The sequence below is a fragment of the Terrapene carolina genome, unplaced genomic scaffold, assembly GCF_002925995.2.
Source record: "Terrapene carolina triunguis isolate 2854851 unplaced genomic scaffold, T_m_triunguis-2.0 Scaffold33723, whole genome shotgun sequence".
Classification (NCBI taxonomy): Eukaryota; Metazoa; Chordata; order Testudines; family Emydidae; genus Terrapene; species Terrapene triunguis.
Genome location: NW_020698074.1, coordinates 4,165,759 through 4,192,491, shown reverse-complemented (window position 1 = coordinate 4,192,491; position 26,733 = coordinate 4,165,759). Strand labels below are relative to the sequence as shown.

General features: G+C 42.0%; 1 protein-coding gene across 1 annotated transcript; it reads left to right on the top strand.

The window, feature by feature from the left end:
* The first annotated feature begins 229 nt into the window (after positions 1–229).
* On the top strand, positions 230–19,973 carry LOC112104947 (kelch repeat and BTB domain-containing protein 2). The gene is made up of 4 exons (XM_024197553.2): positions 230–403; positions 11,021–11,550; positions 16,635–16,800; positions 17,271–19,973. The coding sequence occupies exons 2-4, from the start codon at positions 11,381–11,383 to the stop codon at positions 18,804–18,806; spliced, it is 1,872 nt and encodes a 623-aa protein (XP_024053321.1). The 5' UTR covers positions 230–403; positions 11,021–11,380; the 3' UTR covers positions 18,807–19,973.
* The last annotated feature ends 6,760 nt before the right edge of the window (positions 19,974–26,733 follow it).

Genomic DNA, 26,733 nt, shown 5'->3' with positions numbered 1-26,733 from the left:
CCCGTCCCAGCAACCCCCGCAATGAACTGCCCGTATCTCCCTGCTTCTGCACACTCTCCCAAAGCAGTCGGTTTCCGGAGGTCAACAGCAGCGTCAGTCGCCTGGGTCCCAGCCCGGCGCGCATGAGAAACAGCGCCTGCGCGAAAGGGATGGGAGGAGGGCGTTCTCTCGCGCATGTGCACGAGGAACGGAAGGGCGGGACAGGGGGAGCGCGGCTCGAGTTCCCTGCCGCCCACATCCGAGCGCGCGCATGATGGCGGGGGCGCGCGCCGCCGCCGATCTTAACGGACGTTGAGGGAGGCGGTGAGAACGAACGCGCGCGCGACCGCCTCCGTCCGCAGCCCGGGTTTGTCCGGATCCTTCCCCGCGGGCGCTGAGGCTGAAGAGGAATCGGCAGCCGGAGGTTTGTCCGGGCAAATGGCGGGGAGGGGGACGCGGCGGCGGCTGCGTTTGTCCCTCTCCCCTACCACGGGAGGGAAGGAGAAAGGAGGCTGCAGACCTGCCGCCGCGCAGCACCGAGCCCCCCCCCAGCCCTCGGGCAGCGTCCGCTCCGCCGCGGCCTGTGCAGTGCGAGCGGCTCCTGGGTGCCGGGGAGTAACCCGCGGGCTCTGCCCAGGGCCCTCCCCTCTCCTTCCCCGGGCCCTCTGGCGATGCTCCCCGCGCCGCTGCCGTGTCGGCTCTGTGCGGCCTGTGGCTGGGTGCGGCCCCCGGGAGTCTCGGTGTGTCCCCGCCCGGCGCTGCGGCTGCGAGGGGCACCGGGACAGTCCGGCAGTAACAGCAGCCAGCTCGGGGGAGACAGGGGGCCGCCCCCGCCCGTCCGCCCGGCTCCCAGCGCGGCGGGCCCCGGGGGGCGGAGTGTGTGTCGGGCCTCCGTGTGTCTTCCCCTTCTTCTGCCGCCGCTGCGCCCAGAGACGGCCCCGGCCCCTCGGGGGATCCTTGCCATTAGCGGGTCGGATGTAGGTTCACGACGGATGGGCTCCGCGGTGCCTGCGCAACCCCCCAGCGTCGCACTGGGCCGGGCGCAGCAGGGTGCCCTGCACTTGATGCCCATTGTCCGGAGCGGGTGGGGAGGGTGTGAAACTCTGGTTGTAGAACCTCTTGGATGTAAAGTTGTGATAGGCGCCTTTGAGGCGAAGGGCGCTTGGAGGTAATGGCGCTGCTTTCTTGTCCAAAGGATCCTGGAGTCGGCGTTACATCGAAAGGCATCAATGCACAGCTCTGCTGCTTGCGGTGACTTCTAGCCTCCCTCAGTGCTCAAGTGTAGGATAACTTGAGGGATTACTAGTAGTTTTCAGCTTTAACTGGGCTTCTATTGATTGCTGTTTAATATAACATACTGCTTCCTTTTCTGATGTGGCTACACAGCTTAAACATACAATATGCCTAGTACAAGATGTAGACTAGTTTTGATGTTTTCCATCATGTGCAAATTATTTCCCCATCTTAAGCATTTGGCTTTTGAGTTTTCCCTTTAGCAGACAGAAAATGATTGGACACATGCACTAACTGCTTTTGAAAAAATTGAAACTTGGTTATGATTTATAACTATCTGTTTTTCTAATTCTTATATTTTTATAAAGTGAGCTGCAAAGCCAAAAAAAAGTTGACTTTTTTTTTTTTGCTGCTTTGTGATATAATGAAAGCCCAAAAGATTTATTTTTAAAATTTCCACTGGTCTCTTTACTTCAGAAATGTACTTGGGAAGGCTCGACTGGAGAGCAAGTAGGGTTATTCCTATTCAAACTACATTAAGACTGAGAGGATATGAGGGTAAAGAGCCTTACAAGAATGTTGTAGTTAAGCAGTTAGATCATCATTAAAAAGTCAGGAAATTTATACTGAATGTTAATTATCAAGAAACAAGCATTTGACAATTCCATATTAAGTATTAAAATTACCTTATCTCTGCAAGTCATATAACCTGATCTGGTTATAGAAGGCATGCTTATGGAGACACTTTAGTTCTTGTCTAATCATACTTGGATAATTGTTCGGTTCATGGACTCACAAGGCCCAATTTTGCAAGATGCTGAGTACTACCCTCAGTACCTTACAAGATTGGGCTACTAAACAAATAGCAAACTCCACTCTGCTAAGGTGAGTTTTTTAATTTGGGCTGTATGACCGTGAAGAAGACCTGAGTTGGTGCAGTTGCTGTTAAATTATTTTAGCTCTTACAATCTGAGGTCATTTGTGGGGAGGGTAAGATACAGTTTTCAATCTTCTTACTTTTCCAGGACATCACTGAGGGCAAAGTTTAAGGTAATCTTAATGAATTTCTGTACTCAGATGTTTGGATTTCTTGTCTCACCACCATACTGTTTCAGACAGTTCCGGAAGTTAAGATCTATGATGGAGGTTCTGGAATTGAAAACTTCATCTAGCCAAGAAGAGACTGGCTGTTAATATCCTAGAGCTTGAGGAAAGAGAAATTAATTTTCCCCATTAATGATGGGCTGCCAGATCTGACTAAGGACATCCCTGACTCTGTGGTGTTCAGCAGTCTGTGAAATAAGTCCCTAGGCAGGTTGGATCTAGCCATGGATAAGAATGCTAAGAAGATTCACTTTTGGAGATAGAAAGTCTCCTCTTGATGTAGTCTCTGTGGCCAGTGGCCAAGCTGTCAGTTTTCTCCTGTTTTCATGTTTGTGAAGATATATTTTCTCTAGTAAACCTCCTCCAGGAGGAGAAGAAAAAGACAGCGAAGAAACTGGCAACCACTGTGTAATGTCCAAGTATGTCTTAAGAGCAGTGTGTATAATATTTCAGATATTCTGGCTCTCATGACGTCTCAAAAGTCCAATATTAGGTCTTTGGAACTCCATGTCCTCCTCCTTCAGTATCAGAATCTACCTAGTGTCTTCCGGTTTCAGGACTCAGTTCTACAAGAACTGATGCCATGGCAGCATCAGAACTGGCAGAGGAAAACATCTAAGAAATGGAACTGCTTCATCAATCACCTATTTATTTTTCAGTGGCGAGGCTGCATGTTTGACATGTTGCCCAAGAGTCCAGAGCTAGTTCTAACTTCTGCTTCTCCCTATGTTCCATTTTTTGTCGTGGAGATCCCTTGGGATGGTTGATTAATTTAAATGATTAATTTTAATCTTATTTAGCATTTGCATTTTTCAGGTATTTTCCTTGAGAGGTTCATTCTTATTGGTTGGTATAACTATATTAAAGCATGTTGATTTGCAACTAAATATAGCTTTTATACCAAATTTGGTGGTACTTTGTGTACTAGGGGGATACAGTATCTATACAGGCTTATTTAAGCAGTTATGTAGCTCAACATTCATTCACATAACTCTTAAATTTTGTTAGAAGATGGCAAATGACATACTTATTTACTAGATTTTTTTTGCTTATTTGTGAGCTGCATTTGGATGAAAATTGGAATTCTATTAAAAATGGAAAACTGAAATTTATTTTAATTATTTCATTTGTGCTGGATAATAAGAAAAACTAAGCTGATCAAAACATATTTTGCTTTTAAAACTGATTTATTAAGCAGAAGAGGAGGTATTCATTGTAGTTAGTGAATTGACTGTTCCTGGTCGCCCTGGACCAGATTTTCAAAGGTGTCTAGGTGCCTAAAGATATGAATAAGTGCTTTTGAGAAATCGCCTATGCGGATGTTTAAGGCACCTAGAATACCTTTAAAAATCTGGCTCTCCATGTTTTTCAAGTTATTAGAATTAGTAGATCTCATCCTCTCCCACCTGGTTTTTATTCATATATTAGAAGAGGGAAAACAAGCTTTCCTGCTCTTTCAACTCCCAATCTATTACTCAACTTTAACTGAACTTGTCCAAACAAAGAAAATATTTTCTCTGCATCTGCTACCTAAACTGAAACCAAAAGTAATAAATTCAAATATTTTTCTGTTCAACACAGCACTTGGTCCATTATAAAGATTGAAAATAACAGACACTTACTGCCATCCATAACAGTGTGACGTGTTTATATAACTTGAGTTGATCACCAAAAGTTAACTATCTTCCCCTGGTTCTGGATATAATTAAAAAAGCAGTACCCTTTAACTTATTAAAGTTTGAGAGGTCATTGATGCAACCTGTCTTTAATTTAAATGATTTTAATAAATTAGGTCTTAACATAGGTTGTCATAACTTCAAAGTTACACAGTTTTTAAAAGAAAAGTGTATTAGATTTTTTAAATTAAAAAATCACTTATTTTTAATACATCCTGTCACTTGGTTGGTTTTGTTGCAGCTTGATGTGGTACTGCTGTGGATCAGTGGATAACTGAGAGAATTCTGCTTGAATATGCTATCCAGTCCACTCCAGCCTCTCAACTCTTCCCCACCAGTGCCTCTTTAGGTATTCCTGTCATGAGACCACAGAGACGCAGATCAGAAAAAGACTCCTCATTAAAGGAGTTGGGCCATTCAGGTGTCCCAGTTGGATATAGGGGATAATCTTATTCATTGTCCTTCTACTGAAAAAGATTTTTTGTCCCATTGTCTCTCCAAAATCAGAGCAGCTTTTTCAGAAAGGTCAAGTTCCACATATTGTAATGCTAGCTTCCATCATCCATGCCCATTTCCCGTTCAGACTTAAGATATCTATTTCTATATAGCTATTGGAAAAAATTATGGAAAATACTTTTTTTCCTAGGGAATGTCCACTATCAGTCTTTTTGATCTTAGTTACACCGGCCTATCAGGTGTGGCTGCTTTACCTCTAAAGGCCTTCATGCATAGGGAGGCAGTGTAGCCTAGTGAATAGAGCACTGGACTGGAACTCAGGAGACCTCTGCCACTGGCTTGCTGGATGATCTTGAGCAAGGCGCTGCATCACTCTGTTCCTCAGTTTCCCCATCTGTAAAATAGGGATAATGATACTGTGCCAAATTGAGAGCTACCATATTATTAGATGACTGGCCATGAGATGTTAATCAATAAACATGATGCTCATGCGTGTCCTGACTTATGTAAAGCATCTTCTTTACATATGCTATCCTGGTTTTCCCATGGTCATGGGCACTTTCTTGAAATTCATGGACTCTTAATGAGTTGTCCTCCCGAAGAAGAATTCTAAGCTTGTGTGATCCCACCAGAGGATAGTGGGACTCCTGGCCTCTTCCACAAATATAACATTTTATGCACATCTCAGAGTGAAACTGCCAACATTGGCAGTAAAATTCAGTCCAGATGTGGACAACATGGGAGCTGAGTACTTCAGAGATTCTCATGGCCCTCTGGAAGGAACTCCCACACAGTGTTGAAGGGAGTTAATTTCAGACTGACCATCTGCTCTAAACCGGGGAGCCCAATGTTGATCTGATATTTCATAGGTGGTTCACAGTCTTCAGATACGTTTTCTGCAACTGACCTCTAAAGTATCTTCAGATCATTTCTGACAGTGATCAAGGTTATGTTGTTTAAGTGTTTGATAGTTTTTCTCCCAGGTTCAACTTGTCTTCTCCCAGGTTCACCGGTCTGCCGATGTATCTTCTGCCACTGCATAGGTTTGGCTTTCAATCATCCACCCTCAACTAGACCTTTCAGAAATCTTACTACTTGGCACACAACCAGTTCTTTCATGGAACCTTAACCTAGTGATGTGAAAGTTAACAAAGTTGACTTTTGAGTCCTTAAAAACATGATTTGTTCTGCCTGTTAAAGATATTTTAAATTAAAATATATTAGAATAGTGAGTTGTATTATTTTAATGGCTAGTTGTTTCTTTCACCACCGTCCGTGGGAATGGAAAAAGTTGTCATCTGTTCTCATTCAGACTTATAACAGAGGTGGTACTGGAGTTTCTCACCTGAATCAGACTGTTCCATCTGTCGGTGTTCTCATCAAAACTTTATTTCTTAGCCAGGGTTTTAACTAGGCTCTAGACACTAAATGTCAGTAGGGCTTTGAGTTATTTGGATAGATCGAAGGCCACGTCTACACTACAAAGTTAAGTCGACTTCATGTAAATTAGCATAGAGCCTCTGTCTTGCGTGGCCACACTATGCTTATTTTGTCAGCGGAGTGCATCCTCACTAACAGGACTTGCATCGACGCATGGAGCACTGCACTGTTGGTAGCTATCCTACAGTGCACGTAGCTGAGTGGAATTTTGGATTGGACTTGCAATGGCGCAGGTGGCTATGGGAACATGGCGTTAGCATCCCATAATGTACTTCCTCCCTCCCTCCCTCCCTGAAAGCAATGGCAAACAAACCAAGCCTTTTTCATGCCTTTTTTTCATAAGCGTGGGTTACCTGCTCTGATGCCATAGCACGATAAGCATAGACCTCGATCAGCTGTACACTGTTGTTGTTGTAAGCATTACAAACACCTTGCGCCTCATCCTGCAGTATTTACACAGCTGATACAGGAGGCACTGCACGGAACAATGTAATGCCATGCAAGCAGCCCTGCTTGAGGACATAGAGCGGAGCAGTTCACAGTTGCTGGCAATAGTCGTGCATCACCTTGACATGGTTGAGCGCCATTTCTGGGCCCAGGAAACAAGCACTGACTGGTGAGACCACATCGTTATGCAGCTATGGTATGAGAAGCAGTGGCTGCAGAACTCTCGAATGTGTAAGGCCACTTTCCAGGAACTGTGTGAAGAGCTTTCCCCAGCCCTGAAACGCAGGAAGATTTTTCAAAAGGATTAGGCTGTGCATTAAGACATACTATACATTAGCTACTGGGGTAGAAGTCTCATTAGGTTGATACAGCAGTAGGGTATATTGATTTGGTATAATGTAAGCTGTGACTTGACATGAAACGCCTTTGCTTTTTGACCCAGAACCCTGCTATGCTTTTACATCTGTTGGTGACTTCCACATTTAAGTTCACTAGAAACTTGAAAGTCTGTATCAAGTTAGCAGTTCATGTTAGTGTCTAGGAGCACAGGAAGTAGTTAGTACAGCAGTTCTTCTCTTACCCTTCTCTGTCTCCTGTCTCTCTCCCCACCCCCCTCACCCCAAACAAAAACATCACCACACCTTGCTTTGGTATTTGAGTGACACTTAAACTATAACAGCCTTAGGTACATTCAGAAATGCATGTTAATTCCAACGTTAGTTTCTGTTGATGTGTGTTAATGGTATAATCTAAAGGTATGGCTATGCTGCATGCTGCTTTCAGCAGCGTGTTGTATACGTACCTGTGTAGCTCCCCTCCCCGTCCATCCTCTCCCCAGTATGGTTGTAAATAGCAGTGAAGAGCATAAGACATGATTTAGGTGAGTAAAGACATGCCTGAAGGGTGTGGGTATGTATTTGAGTATGTACCCTGTATGTGTGTCTACTTCTCCAAGTCATATCTCCTCATAATAGCAGTATAGTGTCCTACTGCCAGAGCCTTTCCCCCACCGGATCTGCCAACTCCCTGCTGCTGGAGCCTCTCCCCATAGCAGGGAAGACTCAGGCAGCAAAAAAAGGCCCAACCTTTCCCAGCTCCCTCAAATCCTCCTCCCCCCAGCCTTTCCTGGCAGCAGTGAAAGGCTCCAGCATTGGGGAACTGAGGAAATCTTTCCCTGCTGCCTACCTTTACCAGAGTCTTTCACTGACATGTAACTGCCACCAGTGGTGTATGGTGTAAACATAGCCTCAATGTGTTATTTTTTCCAGTTATGTATCACTCATTATCAAGGTGTTACTTACAAGCAGGTACTTGAATAATTTTTCCAGCACCTAATAGCTCAAAGACTGCGTCTGCTTGCCAGAGTAAAAATCCTATGCCACCATGTCTCCTCTGGTTGTGTATTGTCTGTTGTGTATGAAATTTAAATTGTAACACTTTTTTGACAATCCACTCTTTATGCAAAATAAATTACCGTGCTTTTCTTATACCTCCTTTTCCTTTCTGGCTTCCTTCCACTTCTGTTTTCATATGAAAGTTCATATCAATCCAAGTAAAGATGCACTGTCCATGTTTACTCTTTCCTGTCTCTCCTCTCACCCCTTCTGTCTTTCCTATACTACAGTTTACCGTTTCCTTCTCATTTCTTGCAAAATGTTTGGAAAATGGAAAATTTCCAATATTTTCCCCTAGTTTTTGTTTGAAATACACCTCTACCTCGATATAACGCTGTCCTTGGGAGCCAAAAAATCTTACCGCATTATAGGTGAAACCGCGTTATATCGAACTTGCTTTGATCTGCTGGGGTGCGCAGCCCCATCCCCCCAGAGCACTGCTTTACCGCGTTATATCCGAATTTGTGTTATATCAGGTCGCGTTATATCGGGGTAGAGATGTATTTGTTTGAAGTCTTTGAAACTTTTTGTCTAGCTATATTTTTTACTTTCACTGCTCCCCAAATCTTTGTTTCTTATTTTTGTCTTAACCCATCAACTTCTTGTCTGTACATATGTTTCATTTGATCAACATGGGTAAATTTATTAAATCAGATTTTATATTTACATTGCTAGTTTTTTACTGTCTTTTTATTTTATAGTTTTACAGTGGCTGTCTTATATGGCTGTCTTTAGTTTCCTAATTATAAGTAGACTCTCAAATAACTTTCTAAAATTTCAGGCTTAAATGCTCATCTCTGAGAGAGACAAATCCAGAGCCTCACTAAAATTCTTACCGTGAAAACAATGAAAACACAAAATTGAGGATTAGCAAATAGTTCTATATTTGCAGCCAACACCACCTGTGTGTATATTGAACATCAAAACATCAAGAAAGCTGAAATGCTTCAACCAGGCTATTTTCCATCAGGGTTTGCAGTTTCAAGTCAATGGGACTTGTGCTCCTAAGTTCATTAGATATTTTTGAAACCCCCCCCCCCCCATGCCTAAACATGTACTTGGGGGGCTTAAAATTTGGCTCCTGATTTTGGCGTATGTATATAAAGTTCATGACCTAAGTTACTGAAAATCTAAATTTTTACTCTTAATGCTGAAGCACTTCTTTTTGAAGTGATGAAGACTTTATGGTATCAAAAATCAGTAAAAATACAATTTTAGCCCCTGATGCACCATGCTGAACATGATATCAGCAGAACTGTTCATATCATTAAGTGTCTGCAGCATCAGGACCTTAATTCTTCATATTTTGTTTGTACGAGTTTTGTAAGATTCAAATACAACTTACCAGTTGTGGCATTTAAAAAGCAAAACAAAAACCATCCCAGCACTTATTATGTAGTCTGCTAATATGTTTGAAGCACAAATTTTCAAGTTCTGCAAAGCTTCAACCTGGTTTAAAAGAATCCAGGGTTGAGCAGTTCAAGCCACTTATTGTTTCCAGGTTCCAAAACTCTGATTTTTAACACTAACAACTTGCTGAAGGCAATGTCTGACTGTTCACAAATAGTGATACCAACAACTGTCACTTGAGCAAGGTGGATTGATTTAAATCAAAGCAATTTTAAAATTTGTGATTTATCATGATTTAAATGAGCAAGCTGAAAATCTGTTTAAACAAAGTGTTATCTGTAGTTAGTGAATTGAACCATGTCCTTCACGATTTTAAAGTATAAAGTAGTAGATATCCTTTCACACCTAGTTTTTATTTATAAGCTGTAAGAGGAAAACAAGCTTTCTTTTTCATTCAAAGTTAAGAAATCAATTGGGAATTATAAACTAGTCATTGAACTGAACTAGTTGAATAAATATTCACTCTGCATCTGCAGAGGAGACGCTACTGCTGTCAAAAACTAGTTTAACACTTCAACTAACTTTGGTTGCAGGGATTAGTCAGTGACTTCCACGAGTTTAGTGGTTTGACTTTGTATAGCTTCATTTTTTGTAATGACCATCACCATAGCATCTGAGCAGCTGGCTATGTATACAAACTTTCTAAGCCCAGATCTGAAAATTATAGCACTTAATGTAGTGACAAAGCATCATCTTGGTATTGGAGATGCATATATTCAACCAGTGCTTTTCATTTTCAGTATTCTACCTGAAAACTGTACACATCTTCTTAAAATTGTAGATTATAAGGGATTTGGAAGGCTGATACTAAGGGTATTTAGGTGACCTTAATGATACAATTACATTCTTTATGTGAAATGAAGTTTTAACTTAGTATTTCCAGGCTCTTTAATATGAGAAGTTCTTGTGAATAATAGCATTCTTATGACATCTTAACTGAAGTGATTCTTCAAACCTTAATTTGAATTTTTTTCCCCTGAGATACCTTTAAGAAACTTTTTTGCCTTGAACCGCTCTTTAAAACTTTTTTCTTCATTTAGTGAGACACTTCTTGAAATCTAGCAAGATAAGTCAAATGTAAAGTTAGGTGAAGCCATTTTGGAGATATGTAGTGACCCAAACAAAAATTAGAAAAAAATAAGAAAATATATTTTAACCCCATGTCCCAAGTTCCACTTGTCCTATAGTAGAATTTCTTTTCTGAAAAGATTTGATCTGGCATGCAAAATAGGTAGACAGGTGTGGTTTTGTTGAAGGTTGGGTGGGATATGGGAAATATGACTAGTAATAATAGGAAGCTAGTTTCTTAACTATGGAAAGGCATCTCTAATGTTAAAATATTGATAGGTTATTTTGAAGCACGTAATGCAGACAAAAGAATTTTGTTAATGCTGGGATGGAATACAAATCCTAAATTTATAGATGGTAGCTATCTTTACTATTCGCTGGAGTAAATAAAGGAGTTCCTACCACTTAAAAAAAAAAAAAAATGTAAGGTACTTCTGAGAGAGGAATATAGTCATAAATATGCAATGTTGCCAAGTGAACCTTAACTTTGTCGTCTGACTTTGATTTTCACTTCTCAGCTGTAGAGTTGTATTGACGTAAAATTTATTTTTTCTGTTCTATTTCATAGATCTAGGATCCTTAACTTGAAGAAAAATCATGTATAAACTGTTCTGCCTTTCTCTCTTTATTTTTAACCTTTAGATATTTTTGCACTTGTTTCAGTATCTTTCTAGAAATGTGTGATATGTTTAAAATTGTATTTCAAATAATGTGTACTCAAGGCAACCATTTTAGGCAGGAGAACTGTGAAAGAAGAAATTGTGCTTTTAAAAGGTACTAATTTGTGAACCAATTTTATTTTCTTGCTTGCAGCCACTGATCATGAGATGTTTCCACGAAATCTACCTCAGACCTCACTTTTGCTCATTAATGTGCTGCGCCATTTCAAATCTCAGCAGGAGCTCTGCAAACACTCTTGAAAAAGTCTCGAGAGAACAGATTGTGACACCAAATCAATGCGTGATGACCTAGTAGTAGGTTGAAGTCTGAAACATTCTTGATGCAGCAGTCCAAGATAACACTGCCTAATGTATCGATATAATTTCTAAAGGCTACAAACAGCTCCTGCAGTTTCTTCTTCTTGTTACGCCAGAAACATTCATTTGACCTTTCTCCTGCAGAAAGATCCTTGCCTCTCTAATCTAGTCCTGGAAATATTAATGGAATACAGTCATGTCTACTCAGGATGAAAGGCAGATCAATGCCGAATATGCTGTATCCTTGCTGGAGCAGTTAAAATTGTTCTATGAACAGCAATTGCTAACTGACATTGTGTTGATTGTTGAGGGCACTGAATTCCCCTGCCATAAGATGGTTCTTGCAACATGCAGCTCTTATTTCAGGTAAGTGTTCAAATCACGATTCATTCATTCAGGTAAAGACATATTGTACTGTTTTGTAAGCAATGCTAGATGTACATAGTTAAAAATGAATGTACAGCCCAACAATTTAAAGATTTAGTGCTGGAAATCTGAAGTGAATAGTATAGCTCTTAAATATTTCAAGTAATAGTAACATTGAAAGGTCAAAGTAGGGTTTTCTAGCATTTTATGACTTATTCCAGCCAAAGACACTGCATCGCCATCCAGCATTTGGAGAAAGGAAATAATTTTTTATGATCAACAGCCCCATTCTGGGGTTAGTTCAGGCTGTGTAATGCAGTTCATTTCCTGTCTCCAGCATGTGGAACAGCTTTTTCCAGATAAGCAAGACATTTAGTATATGTCCTTTCTGTTGACATGGTTCTAAAATAGGCTCAGGTGAGTAGGGATTCCCTACTGAGAGGAAACAGTCCCCATATCACCTCCCCCAACATGCTCCTCGTTCTCTTTGCTCCTTGAACAAGTATCTTCTCCTTTTAAATGCAGGGATTTCTGAGGAATCTTACAACTTCATGTTTTGAGCTGGATAATAAAAATAGGCACTGCAGAAGCCAGAACCTCTGCTTTGGGTTTCAAAGAGGGCCCCCACCAGGATGGAGGATTAAGCATTGTTTTAATCCTGAGATTCTTACTGTGCCAGTGCTATCCAATTCTTTACTGTGGTGCTAGTGAACTTTTAAATCCACTAGGTCCTGTTGTGTTTACCCTCTTAAAAGGGGTTTCTCTTAGGTGCATTTGTTAGTTCTCATACTATCTTTGTGGATTTCTCCATGCCTAGTTTTAGAAAACTAATCTATACTGGGGTTTTGGAGCAGGGCTTAGTCATGCATGTTGATGCCACTGAAACATTTTTCTGCCTGTCTGGCCCTGGAAGTGAAAGCCTTGAAACTAGAGTCTGGAACTGATTGATAAGTTAGTAATGACCTTGGATCTTCTGTATCACTGGTTCCCAACATGGGGGTCACAAGCATCCTTCCTTTCTTTATAGCTTGCTAGAATTGGGTTTCCCCAAAAACCCACTGTTCTATACATTTGGCACTTGAGGCAAAGATGGCAGTGATCTCTGAAGATGTGCTTCTGTAGTATTCTATAGCGTAGGGGTTCTCATAACAAAATTTTTGGTGGCCTTAACGTGCGGCCACCAACCCTTGCTGGTGGCCGGTCTGACAACTCTCTCTCTGTCACTGCCTCCCGTGGCCCTTCACGAGAGCCTGCCCTGGGGGTCGGGAACTTACCAGCCACCTGTGGAGTCCCAAGCTCCTCATGCCCTGGCCAGTCGGGAGCAGGGGAGCTGCCCAGGGGAATGCCTTAGCAACTGAATGCCGCAACTGCCTCCACTGACGAGCTGCCTCCTGTGCCACGCACACTGGCCCCACATGTCTCCAGAGGAGCTGCCCAGAGCCCCCAGTGTAAACACCAAGGCAGCCCATTTCACTGCCCTTGGTAACAACTATTCAGGCACAACAGCTGGGCACTGCAGGAAGGAGCTGCTGCTTTGCTCCTTGTGATCTCTGCCTATGCTTTGGAGGCTGTCATGGCCGCAACAAAATCTGCTGGTGACTGCTTCCCTCTCTTTGTGGGAGTCAGAGGCAGTCTTGGTGAGTTGTAAAGTGTTTGGCTCTCTCTCATACTCAGCCTGACATGGTTTTATCTTGGCTTATATTTCCTAACAAAATGGGAATATCAGATCCCAAACTACTCTAAAGGAGTGTCTTCCACTTCTTCCCCAACCCCTATTGCTCAGCTAGCTGATTTATGAAGGGGGAAAAGTGGTGTGGGAGGTTTTTTGTCCACTGGAATAAAGTACAGTGATATTTTTCTAAGTGATTAGGAAACAGACCCTAGTCTTGAAATTAAGATTGTCTTGAATAAAACCGCCTCTAGCCTGAAAAACAAGCTTATTATCCACAGTGAAAATTACTGGTTGCAAGGGAAATGTCTTAAGGAGGCACAACAATTTTAAGGGGTAAAATATATGTACATTTTACCTAATTTATAAATATTTTTAAATGCAATATACCACCAATCTTGTCTTTCATATGTCTGCCTTTTTCCTGCAATGTCTTCTACGTCCTCCCATTGTTTACTTGTACCCCTTTAACTTCTAGATCAACTATTTTACACCTGCAGAATATAATGGGTTTTGTTTTGTAACTTCTGATCTTTCCTTTCCTTGAGAGCTGTTCAGTCACATGCAGGATTCAAAAAGCTTAGTTACCTAAAAGGACTAAATTTACTATCCAAAAATTGATGGGGAATCTGCATATGAGAAATCTTTTTTTCTCTTTCTCATAGTGAAATTGCTGGAAAAGGAAATTATAACAAGGTGCTGTCCTTGAGACTTGCTCATGGACTGTTTCTGGTTGTTTAGATACTTAAATCCCTAGAATCTCTCTGGCTTCTGAAAGATTGGGGGTTCAATGGGGGGCTCATCACACCCCACCCATTGCCTGCTATTAGTGGAGGAGGAAAGGCAGATTTTTGACTTGCAGATTTAGGACTACCGTACTGGTAGTCCTAAATCAGTATATTTGAAAATGTAGGAAATATCCAACAATATTTAAATAAATGATATTCTGTTATTGTTTAACAGTGTGATTAATCACACGATTAATTTTTTTTAATCGCTTGACAGCCCTACTAATAATGCTTCTGTCTGTTTTCAGATGGTATTTGTAACTGGCTCCAGAGTTCCAGCAATTCTAGAAATAAGCCATTAAATTTGGTCAGACACAAATTGTGGATGGCTAGTAATCACAAGATGCCAGTGTTGGAAACTATGAAAGCCCTCAAAGTATTAGATTAGAATATGCCGTCAGACCTCTTTCTAAGATGTGGTTGGTTTGTATATTAGAATGGGAAGTTGGACACTGGGTATGGAAGGGGTGTCACATTTTGTGGTGGTGTCACTCTTTCCCTATTTTCTTCTTCTTGGCTTTCATTTTAAATAGTCTCTTAAATCAAATCTTTGTAATGCAAAGATAAGGTTGATCTAAACATTAAAGACAAGAAACAGTCACATATTCAAGTTTTCAATACTACCCTTAATGCTAAACTGTGCATAAGCAAAATTATACACTTTTGTTGTAAATATTGATTTAATAAAAGAACTCTTAAGTTCTTGTCTCATCAGCTGCCAGTGCATACAATAACAAAGCATAGCACTTGTGGTGCTTACAACACTGGTCAGAATTAAATTAGGCAAGTAATGTAAGTGGTATGTATTATATATGTAAAGAAAGATACAAAATCATCCTCTTTTGTGATTGTATTTCACTTTTTTAAAACTTTAAAGCTGACTTTCCAGCCTTAGGGAAGGGACTTATGCAGTTATTGATTTCTGGGGGGGGAAATGGCAGAAAAAATGTATGCCAGACTTCCAAATCTGAAGAGTCCACTGTATTTAACAAATGGTAAAGACTTACATGGAAGGCAATTATACCCTTCTATCAACCCAACCACCCTCTGTGCCCCTGACCTAACGTAAGTTCTTTTGTATCCTACATAAGATGCAAAAGGTAGAACCATATGAGTTTCTTTAAAAAAACAAAATCAGAACCACATATATTTTTCAGGAAGCATTTTCTGCATTTGTTTCTAGCAACTTCTGCTGGAGAACACGTCTGTCCTTGTTGTAAGATGACAGTGTAAAATATTTCTCCATTTTTCTGGCCAAGTATGCAACCATATCACGTCAGTCCCTGCTTATGGTTTAAAATGTACTCCTGGGGGAATTCTGCACTACTGCGCATGTACATAATTAATGAGCCATGCATATTTTTAATTTTTTTGTGGCGAAAAAAAGCTTCTGCCGAAATGTTGCTGCAGTTCACCCTTTTGCCCACCAGAGGGTGCTGTGGCAATAGAACACAGCAGCAGCTCCTGGCCAGCTAGGAAAGAGAGAGAGCCTGCCTGCCTTCCCAGTGCCTGTCAGGCCATGGGCTATGGAGAGAGCGTGGGATGCTGGTGGGGGGTGGGGGAGGTGTCAGTCAGGGGCTCATAAGGGCTAGTGGAGGAGGACAGACTGGGTCAGTGGCTGAATGGGAGTGGAGGCACGGGGGAGGGAGGTGCCAGGCCACATGGTGATGGGGGAGGGGGTGCAGAGCTACATAGGGATAGGTGGTGGCTGAGTGGGGGACCAGAGACATGGGGAGGGGATAAGAGCCACATAGGGACAGGGGAGTGGCTGGGTGGGGGCACAGAGACACATGGGAACGGGGTGGGGGAATGAAGGGCCAAATGTGGATGGAGGGAATAGGTGTCTGAGTGCGGATGGAGAGACACGTGAATGGGGGTGCAGGAACACATGGGGACGGGCAGATGTGCCTGGACTGAATGGGAGAGGCTAGGGGTTAGCCAGGGTTTGCAGGGGAAGCTCCTTAACAATCCCTCTCCGCCCTCTCTCAAAAAAATCTGTTCCATGCTTTTCCCACTGACACCCAACAATCCTCCAAGTTCACACCCAGGCTCCTTCCCAGCAATTTACTTCCTTCTTCCTCAGCTCCTCCCTTACTCCCTCAAGCCTTTGCACTGCTTCTGAGGGGTGGGGAAAATATGGTTCTGTATTGTAGTTTAAATGAATTATTACTCAGTTCTGTATTAATATGCCTAGTAAGAAATCTATTTATCAAAAAACATTTTGAAATGACCAAAAATAATTGAAACTGATGTGATTCTATTGTTGTTTTGACAAAATATAAATTTTGCAGAATTTTTTGGGTGCAGAATTCCCCCAGGAGTAAAAATGGGGTGGTAGCTTACATAAATATTGAGCACTATATTTTCATGTATAGAGAACACTGAAGTTACTAATATAATTGAAAAAACTTTGTTAAAACGTTTGTTAAATGCTGTGTGATCTAAGGTAAGTACTACATGAATGTAAATGGAAAATCACATTAGGAATTTTTAAAGTTAAATGAAATGACGACAAATGTTTAGGTGTCTTTCTCTTTTGTGGTTGGAGTGGCTAAATAACCAAAAGCAGTTACTTAAGATTACAGTATGTGTCCTTGTCAGTCTTAATGTAGTATTTTTCTCTTCAGGGCCATGTTCATGAGTGGGCTAAGTGAAAGTAAACAAACACATGTACATCTGAGGAATGTGGATGCAGCCACTTTACAAATTATAATAACTTATGCATACACGGGTAACTTGGCAATAAGTGACAGCACGGTAGAACAGCTTTATGAGACTGCTTGCTTCTTACAGGTAGGAACTTCATGTATATTTTGAGTAAAAATGCTTGATAACTGCTCAATCTCTGTACCAAAATATCTGGTTCTAATTTTTTCCTTAAATTTCAATTACATACCCATTTCTGTCTCCTTTTTTAAAAAAGATAGAATAATTTTTAAAATTACTATCAGGTTTGTTCATATTAGTGTGGACAGCCATTACCAGAATAATCCCACAGCCAACCTATTTTTATGATTTCTGAAGGAGTGGAATTTAAACACAATTTCTATCACTTTACTTTTGTGTAGTCAAATTTCATGTATCTTTCTGGGTAGAATGACATGTTCTTGGCTCAAAAACCTGCTGTGACTAGCAGTGTCAGTGCAGTATTCTTCCTTTTTTTTGTATTTTTTGCATCTTGTTTATAGGTAAAGGAATAGGTCTTTGTCTACTGTACTTAAGTCGTCTTTTTTCTTTTTTTTTTTTTTTTTTTTGCATTACAGGTAGAAGATGTGTTACAGCGATGTCGAGAATATTTAATTAAAAAAATAAATGCAGAGAACTGTGTGCGGTTATTAAGTTTTGCTGATCTCTTCAGCTGTGAAGAGTTAAAACAAAGTGCTAAGAGAATGGTAGAGCACAAGTTCACTGCTGTGTACCACCAAGATGCTTTCATGCAACTGTCACATGATCTACTGGTAGATATTTTAAGCAGTGACAACTTAAATGTGGAAAAAGAGGAGACAGTTCGTGAAGCTGCTATGTTATGGCTGGAATACAACACAGAATCACGATCACAGTATTTGTCCTCTGTTCTTAGCCAAATCAGAATTGATGCACTTTCAGAAGTAACACAGCGAGCCTGGTTTCAAGGATTACCACCTAATGATAAATCGGTGGTAGTGCAAGGATTATACAAATCTATGCCCAAATTTTTCAAACCAAGACTTGGTATGACTAAAGAGGAGATGATGATATTCATTGAAGCTGCTGCTGAAAACCCTGGTAGTCTTTACTCTTCTGTCTGTTACAGCCCCCAGGCAGAAAAAGTTTACAAGCTTTGCAATCCTCCTGCCGACTTGCATAAGGTTGGAACACTTGTAACTCCTGATAATGATATCTATATAGCAGGTGGGCAAGTTCCTCTGAAAAACACAAAAACCAATCACAGTAAAACTAGCAAACTTCAGGCTGCCTTCAGAACTGTGAATTGCTTTTACTGGTTTGATGCACAGCAAAACACTTGGTTTCCAAAGACTCCAATGCTGTTTGTTCGTATAAAGCCATCCTTGGTCTGCTGTGAAGGATACATCTATGCAATTGGAGGAGATAGCGTAGGTGGAGAACTCAACAGAAGAACTGTGGAAAGATATGATACTGAGAAAGATGAATGGACCATGGTAAGCCCATTGCCTTGTGCGTGGCAGTGGAGTACAGCAGTAGCGGTTCATAACTGCATTTATGTAATGGCCCACAACTTGATGTACTGTTATTTTCCCAGGTCGGATGCTTGGATAGAAATGGCTATGAGACAAACTAGTAGATGCTTTGCTTCTGCTGCCGCTTTTGGTGACAAAATATTCTATATTGGAGGATTGCATATTGGCAGCAATTCTGGTATAAGACTCCCAACTAGCACTGTAGATGGGTCTTCCGTAACTGTGGAAGTCTATGATGTGAATAAAAATGAATGGAGGATGGCAGCTAATATCCCTGCCAAGCGGTATTCTGACCCTTGTGTTAGAGCTGTTGTAATCTCCAATTCTTTGTGTGTCTTCATACGAGAAACCCACATGAATGAGAGAGCCAAGTATGCCACCTACCAATATGATCTGGAGCTTGATCGGTGGTCTCTACGACAGCATATATCAGAACGTGTGCTCTGGGACTTAGGAAAAGACTTCCGATGCACTGTAGGAAAGCTGTATCCATCTTGCCTTGAAGAGTCCCCATGGAAACCTCCAACATATCTCTTTTCACCAGATGGGGCTGATGAGTTTGAGCTGGATGGGGAGATGGTTACCCTGCCACCCGTATAGCTCCCAAATTGGAGACTGCACACCTGCTTCTGGGCTCAATTACCTTGAAATAGAAACTTTAATGAAAGAACAGGGCTGGAAACTGAAACATTAAACCTGTCTTTCATAATTGTATTTTTATGCCCTACTTAGCATTTGCAGTCATTCAGTATGAATCAGTGACTTTTACAAGCAGATATGCTTCCATAATCTGAGATACTATCTGATAATTGAGAGAAACCTATATGTATATCATGAGCTTAAGCATCTGACTACTGTCTGAAGAATTAATTTCTAGTTCTATGAAGTCTTTCAGTTCAAGAAAAATCACAAAAGCAGTTATTGTTGCTAGGATGGTATGTCACAATTGTTCTGAAAATATCTTCCAGTTATATTTGAACTATTTCTGGATATTCTACTTTAGTGCTCGTTATATAATTTTCAGTGTGGCCTAAGTAATGGAATGTGCTGCACTTAACACCAATATCCGTATTGGTATAGTAACGCCATTTAAAAGAAAAATAAACAAATCCCATGGATCTACCTGTGGTAGGAAGGGTAGATCTTCCTTTGTATGGTAACATGCAGGGCAAAATGACTGCAGGTTCAGTCAAGGTGTATTAAGTGCATGTATTCTATTTTCACTAACTTATACCTGTCTGTTTAGAATACAGGTCTTCCAAGCAGCTGGTGGTTTACCAGATGTGGACTTAAATTGCTGGGCTTGCAATAGGAATTGCTAGCCACTCATAGTGCGGGTCTGTGTGGAGCTTTAATCAATAAATGCCTCCACATTCTGTATTACAGTAACATTGGCTCATGTATAATACTTCCTGCTGCTGATGTATTTTTCCAATGTAAAACAAAGTTTTAGTGTGGATTAACCAGGTCTTTATTTTTTGTTAATTTAATAACAAGCATTACTGTAGTGTGATTGTGTATAGATATCCCTTAGCTATCAGGTTTTTTACTTTTTTGGGGGGGGGAGCGAATTGTTCAGGAATATTCTGTACGCTGTGTGCAGGAGAGCAGATGACTAGTGCTGCTCTGGCATTAATCCCAGGAACCACTAGCAGTAGCGGGGCGCCGCCAATCTAACATGAACACAGGTGCTTCATGACAACCTTACTAGCATGTTCAGCTGCATCATGTTCTGGCACTGTATTTTGAATGACATTAATTTATTAAAAAAAGACTGAATCTAAATGAGTTTTGGTGTGCTTTGTGGTGGGAAAGAGTATAGCTATGAATTCCTCTACTTTTCAGCAGTTTGCTTGGTGATAGTAAGTTAGCTTGTTTAAGGGCTGTTAAGATAAGTTATGAGACATGCATGTTTGAAAGCTGTACTTGTTCAGTGAAACTGGAAGTTCAGCTTGATGACATATTTGAGATTAGTAAATTCATGTCTACTTACACCAAATTACCATATAATGCTTATCAAACGTAAGAAGGAAAAGTGTGGAACAATCTCCATAATATGCTAAGTCAGAAGTCCCACTGTCAGGGGACAGACTCCTTGATTTTCATAAGTAGAATTAGAAATAAAGGTATAAATTTCAAGAAGTAACATATGCATTCTAATAGCAACAGTTCCATTTTGGTTACATTGCCTGTGTACGTTTTTTGGTACAGTAGAGTAACTTGACTCTTCCAGCCATTCATGAAACAAGATATGCTTCTTAAAATGTTGGTGTTAAAATTCAAATTCCAGCATCTGTGGTTACAACTATCATCTTGTGGTTCAAGGTCATGCTATAGAACATAAATATAAACCAGTTTCTATCCAGTATTAATGTTTGGCATTTGCACCTATATTAATATTTCAGATTGGGGGCTTAGCAATATTTACACTGTCCCTTTGATTTTCTTTTGCTGTTAGTTTAACCTTATCCCCCATGAACCAGATGCTTCAAACTTAATGAGCAGCTTCCAAGTACCAAACCAGCATGGACTACAGGAAATTATATCGTTTGCAAAACATTATCATGTGGGAAAACATAACTGTGAAGGTCTTGTCCTAAATACTGTGGCCAAATACATAACTACCATACCACTTACTATAGATAGAGGTGATGGTGATAGCTCTGTAGTTCAGGTTGCACTGAGATTTTTACTTTAAAGTAGGGATTTGAATAATTTTTCAGACTAAAATGAAAGCACTTAATACCAAATTTGGCATATCTAAAATAATTTTCCAAGTATTTTTATAGATTAAAAAGTTACTACACTTAACAGTTATTCAAAAATTGACTTGCAATGTTCTCACCAATCTTTTTCCCCTCTGATGTTTGTGTTGGAGACATTTTTAACCCCCCAATTTTGGAACATACTAGTTGCCCTAAATTTGTTTGCCATCATTTGTCGTAAGTTTGGTCTAATAGAGGCTGATGAAGAAAATTAATTTTGCTGGCTTTCATTCGCCAGTACTGTCTTGACTGCATTTGTGCTCTGCATACAGCTTGCTGAACCGGGGAGATAGGCCTCAGCAGACACTGTGAGGCTGACCTGTTGAACCATAGTAGTTCACAAGCTGGGGTCATTTGCAGTAAGTGTAGCTTCACTTATTCAGGGCCACTGCAGGGAAAGCAATGGCTTTCTAGATACTTAGGGTGGGTGCAGTGGGCCATACCCAAGTCGTCTGGCTTTCCCCGGGCCCCGACTCTGTCACCCTAAAGGGAAGCACTAGTTTGATCAGTAAATATGAGCTTACTGACTCCGTTCATGTTAACATTGTGTAAAAGGTACTTACGAAAGATTCCTCCTCAGATGTCATTGCAGGATTTCCCAATACATCCAAAGCATACATTTATAACAGCTACAGTGCAGCACCTTGTATTCAGAAAATACACATTTCTCCCTAATTTATCTGGCCTACATTTCAAGCCTCTGTCTGTGTCTCAACTCTTTTTGAACTCAAGATTTTAGCTGGTCCTTAAACAGTATATGGTAGCAATGTGTGGTGTGGTTTTTTTTTTTAAGCCATGCTTTAGTGATCTTTTAACTTAGTTTCTTAGTTGCCTTATTTAACATTTTACGAATACAAGAGTAACAGCCCTATTCAATGGGAAATCGGTTGCCAAAACATTCTAACAAGGATTTTCTCGTGGCTGCTTTTCTGGTTAGTTGGTTTTGATAGTTGAAGTTTGTACTTGTGCAGACTTTCACTCAGGATACTGTTTTAGTGTGGTTCAGTTGTGATTTTCCTTAAAGTAAGGGCTTATATAACACAGCAATGAAGACTATTGATATGTAGGTCATTTCAATTCATGTGCTGGGAGGGCAGGATTGATTCTTCTCACAATGAGACTCCATACAAAGTTACCTATCTTCACCCAAGGTAGAGAGAATGAGCTTTTTTTTTAAAGACATGGTGATTTTGGATCATACATTAAAGGACAACTTTTTTAGTCAAATAGGATGAAAACAAAAAGCTATCTTTTAAGGAAGTCACAAAATGCTGATCTCAATAACAACTTCCTGCAGTAATATCCAGCCCTTTTTCTAATGCAATACAACTAGGGTAGCTGTAGTGCTACAGAAGGGAATTTCTCAGTATGCCATCAGTCACTGGTGACCAAGGTTTCCTGAAGAGCTTCCCCTACATAATATTTAATGTTAACTTTTTAGTCTCATGGAAGAATCTTCTGATCTGGGCTCTGACTGATGGCTTAACTAATACTTTGGAAGCAAGTAAAACATAGGGCTTGTCTAAACATAAAAGGTGTACTGCTTTAATTAGCATGGATTCAGTTATACTGATATAAAAGTGCTTATGTTGTACAGTTTATTCCTGTATGGGAAGGGGAATAAGCTATACTCCTACAAACATTCTTATAAAAGCCCTAGTATGACCAGTTTAACTTTGTTTAAAAAAAAAAAAAAAAATCACTTTCCTTGCCAAAAGTTACACTGGTAAAACATAAGTGTAGAGCAGGCCTTAGTGTGATGGTGCCTAAATGGCTTCCCCTGTATAAGCCCTGCAACTGCTTCACAGTTCTGATCTGCTGCAGTTGCAACAGTTGTCTTCAGCTGCTCTGCTCAATGGGTTATTGGATGTAAACCCTTACATTTTCTCTTCCCAGCTGTCCTAAGAAATAGTGGTGATACCTGCACCCTTGGTAGCAAAAGTGTTGAGCCCTAATGGAAAAAGACTGGCTTGCCACCCTTCGTTGGAGATTTTCAGAGTCCAGAGTGCCTCTCTCAGGACTGAATGACTGGTCTAGTCTCAGAAGGGAGCTGAGTGAGGTTCTGCAAAGATATGGACAAATGTAGGTCCTGTGGTTGGAGCATAAGCAAAGGAGACCCCTAGCATCTGTGAACCAACAGAGCTGTTGAATCCATGGTACCAGTCAAACTGACCCAGCTCTGTTTTTGTCATCAGTAACAGCTGATCATTCAGGGACCCTGGGAGCTATAGGCATCCTGTGCTTCCAGCTTTGGTACCAGGCATTGACACAGGGTCTGTAGAGTATGCAGCCACATTCTGGCCAATGATTACTGACCGTTCATTGGTGTGACTACTGGGTGTTGAATGCTCCACTCCTGCAGGGTCTTTCCTTGAGAGGGTGCTAGGCATGAGGGTCCCCCGCCAGACTAAATGAGAGTACTTGTGCTGCTGTATAGTGGTGGCCCAAGAGAAAAAAGGCTTCATTACGCTCTCCTGTTAACAGCTGTGGCTATTCCTTCTCTACCATCTCCTGAATAAACCTCAGTCAGAATCCAAACTTTATTCTTAGCGAAGCCTGGAAAATGTATGTTTTTCTAGAATATGAAGCTGTGGCTCTATCTCAACTGGAGGAGGGGGTGGGGGAAAGTTGATGCAGTTCCAGTATGCTCATAGAGGAGCAATCTGGCATGGAAACGGACATACATCTGTTGTGGGTGTGGTTAATCCATCAATCAAGACCCAGACAGGATTCCTTTGTTATGAGAAGACACTCTTTTTTAAACTACAATTTTAAATAGTCTTAAAAACTACAGCAGAAGGGATGACTGGCTTTTTAAACCTGCATTGCTCAGGGAAGAATAAATGTCCTTTAACTTCTGCAGTGTGGCTTCTCTCTTTACCCATCACTAACGGGTAAGACCTCCCACTTATGGAACTCACACAAGCCACACTGCCCTTCACCTCAAGCCACACTGTTTTTTGCCTCCAGCAGTGGAATTAGTTGGTTCATTATCTCCCAACCACTTTGTTTTAGAACAAATGTTTTTGTGCAGTAGCTACTTCATTTCAGCTTCTAGCTCCTCTCACTTTTCTGAGGTGAAGACTGACCAATGTATTGAAGCTCTAATCTTCTGGCATCTGTGGTACCTCTTTTGGGCAGGCTTCCTCTGCCGCTCACTGCAGCAGCAGAGCAGCCTCCCAAGCACGAAGTCAACTTAAAGGTGGTATAGGCAGCTTTTCAGGAACCTCAGAGGGGAGCTATGCCCTACTGCTGCAAGCTGTCCACCCAGGTTTTCAGTCAGACAGTTTGTAAGTCCTTGACCCCTGCCTGAAGCCCTGACTCCACAGCGGAGATTTAGCCAGGAGCATAAGCATGTCCAGGGAGAGGCGAAATCCCTCACAGCAGGCTCAAACCCAGAGGCTCTGAGTCTCAGACAAGCAAGCATCTAGCAGGTGGCAGTTCATGTTGCCAATGAGTATGTAGGGTTTAAACCCTGATATTTTTAACCCTTTCTCCTTTCCGTCTTTCTCTTCCTCCGAGTGTTTTAGATCAGTGGTTCTCATGCGGGGGGCTACAAACAGGCTTCAGGGGGTCCCCCAAGCAGGGCCAGCATTACAGTCACAGGGGCCTAGGGCAGAGAGCGGAAGCCCCACCACATGGGGCTGAAGTCCAGGACCCCGAGTCCTGCCACCCAGGGCTGATGCTGAAGCCTGAGCAATGTAGCTTTGCAGGGGCCCCTGTGGTGTGAGGCCCCAGGCAATTGCCCTGCTTCCTCCCCCTTATAACTGGCCCTGGCTTTTATATGCAGAAAACCAGCTATTGTGTCACAGGTGGGCCATGGATTTTTTATAGCATGCTCGGTGGGGCTCAGAAAGAAAAAGGTTGAGAACCCCTCTTTTAGATTTTTCTCCTCAGAAGTTCAGCGCTCTATCTAGCGCGCTGCATGCTGGTTTTCAGCCCATAAACTCGTGCTCTGCCAGGGAAAGGGGCCTCCCTCTCTACCCCTCTGAATAGGCTGGCTCCACGCTAACGCATAAAGAGCACTTCAGTTACTCTGTAACCAGAACAAGGCAGATAAGGACTCTATTCTCCATGCAGCTGCACCATTGTGGGATTACAAGGAAGTAAGCAAGAAATTCCTTCTCATATTCAAATTACTCTCATTTTCTGTGTAAACCCCTGACTGGTAATAAGCCTTCCCTAAAGTATTTCTAGGGATGCCAGCCAGCCTCAAGGAACAGGAAATCTCCTGGTACTATCCAGCAGTCTATTCCCCCCAATCAAGCTATTTGTACTAGTACCTCCCCTTGGCTGAGGAATTCCCAGACCAGGCTGCATAGCATGCTCTCTCCCTCCTGTAAAAAGGCAGGGGAAGTACTGTGCACTTACTAACCAAAAACCTAATGTATAAAAACAAAGTATCTTCATAAGTTTTAGTAACTCAAGACTGGTGCAGCTGCAGCTCCACCAGTGAGACAGTCATACCTCCAGAAGGGGACTTCCTTCCAAAACATCCTATAGAATAGGGGTGGGCAAACTACAGCCTGGGGCCCACATCCAGCCCTCGAGCTCCTGCTGGGGAGTGTAGTTCAGGGCTTGCCCTGCTCCATGTGTGCCCTGGCTCCACACGGCTCCCGGAAGCAGAGGCATGTCCCTGCTCCGGCTCCTAAGCGTGGGAGCAGCCCAGGGGCTGGGCGCGTTGCCCCCGCCCCAAGTGCTGCCCCCGCAGCTCCCATTGGCCAGGAACCACGGCCAATGGATGGGGCAGCATGCAGAGCTGCCTGGCCACACCTCTGCGTAGGAGCCAGAGGGGGGACATGCCGCTGCTTCTGGGAGCTGCTTGAGGTAAGCACCTCCTGGAGCCCGCACCCCCTCCCAGCACTGATCCCCCTCCCACACTCTGAACCCCTTGGTCCCAGCACAGAGCACCCTCCTGTACCCCCAGCTCCCCCCCCCCAAGAGCCTGCACCCCCATCTGGAACCCTTGCACACCACAACCAGCTGCCCCAGCCAGGAGCCACCTCCTGCACCCTGAACTTCTCATTTCTGGCCGCACCCCAAGCTGGAGCCCTCACCCCCTCCCACACCCCAGCCCCCAATTTTGTGAGCATTCATGGTCATACAATTTCCATACCCAGATGTGGCCCTCGGGCCAAAAAGTTTGCCCACCCCTGCTATAGAATCATAAGTGTAGACGTGCCTCACACATTTCAAAGCCTCAGCTCTAGCTGTTCAGACCAAAAGTTTTTTCTATGCTTAATAAAATGGCTCATAAACTTAGGGTATGCTCTTTACTTGGAATGGGATGTCAGTGGTTCTTTTATAGTCAAAACCTTGTGACTGGTGATAAGCAATGGCTCCTAGCAGTGGCAAGGAAGCTGTGTTACACCCATGCATAACTATCAGTCATCCTAAACTGATACCCTGGGCATCCTAGTTTACAAATGAGAAGCTGTTAAGGGAAACCGAAATTAGTAACTGAGAATGCAGAGGCCTCACCCCCCCACTATAAAAGCCAGCATAACAACAACTAATAGATTGCTAACACACAGGCTATTCAAGAAGTATTTATTTCCCTAGCAGAAGCAAAAATCGGGAGCAGATGTTTCCTAAGAAACAGAAATATTTTCTTCTACAAAATCTTCACTGTGACTGACAACGTGAGCAGTTGTGTATGAGACAATTCCTGTACACAACTCTTCTTCCTTCTGATCTACCCTCTTTATCTGGAGTCCTAAGAAATGGCTGTTAGTCGTCATAGTAAGGCTCAGGTTATCCAT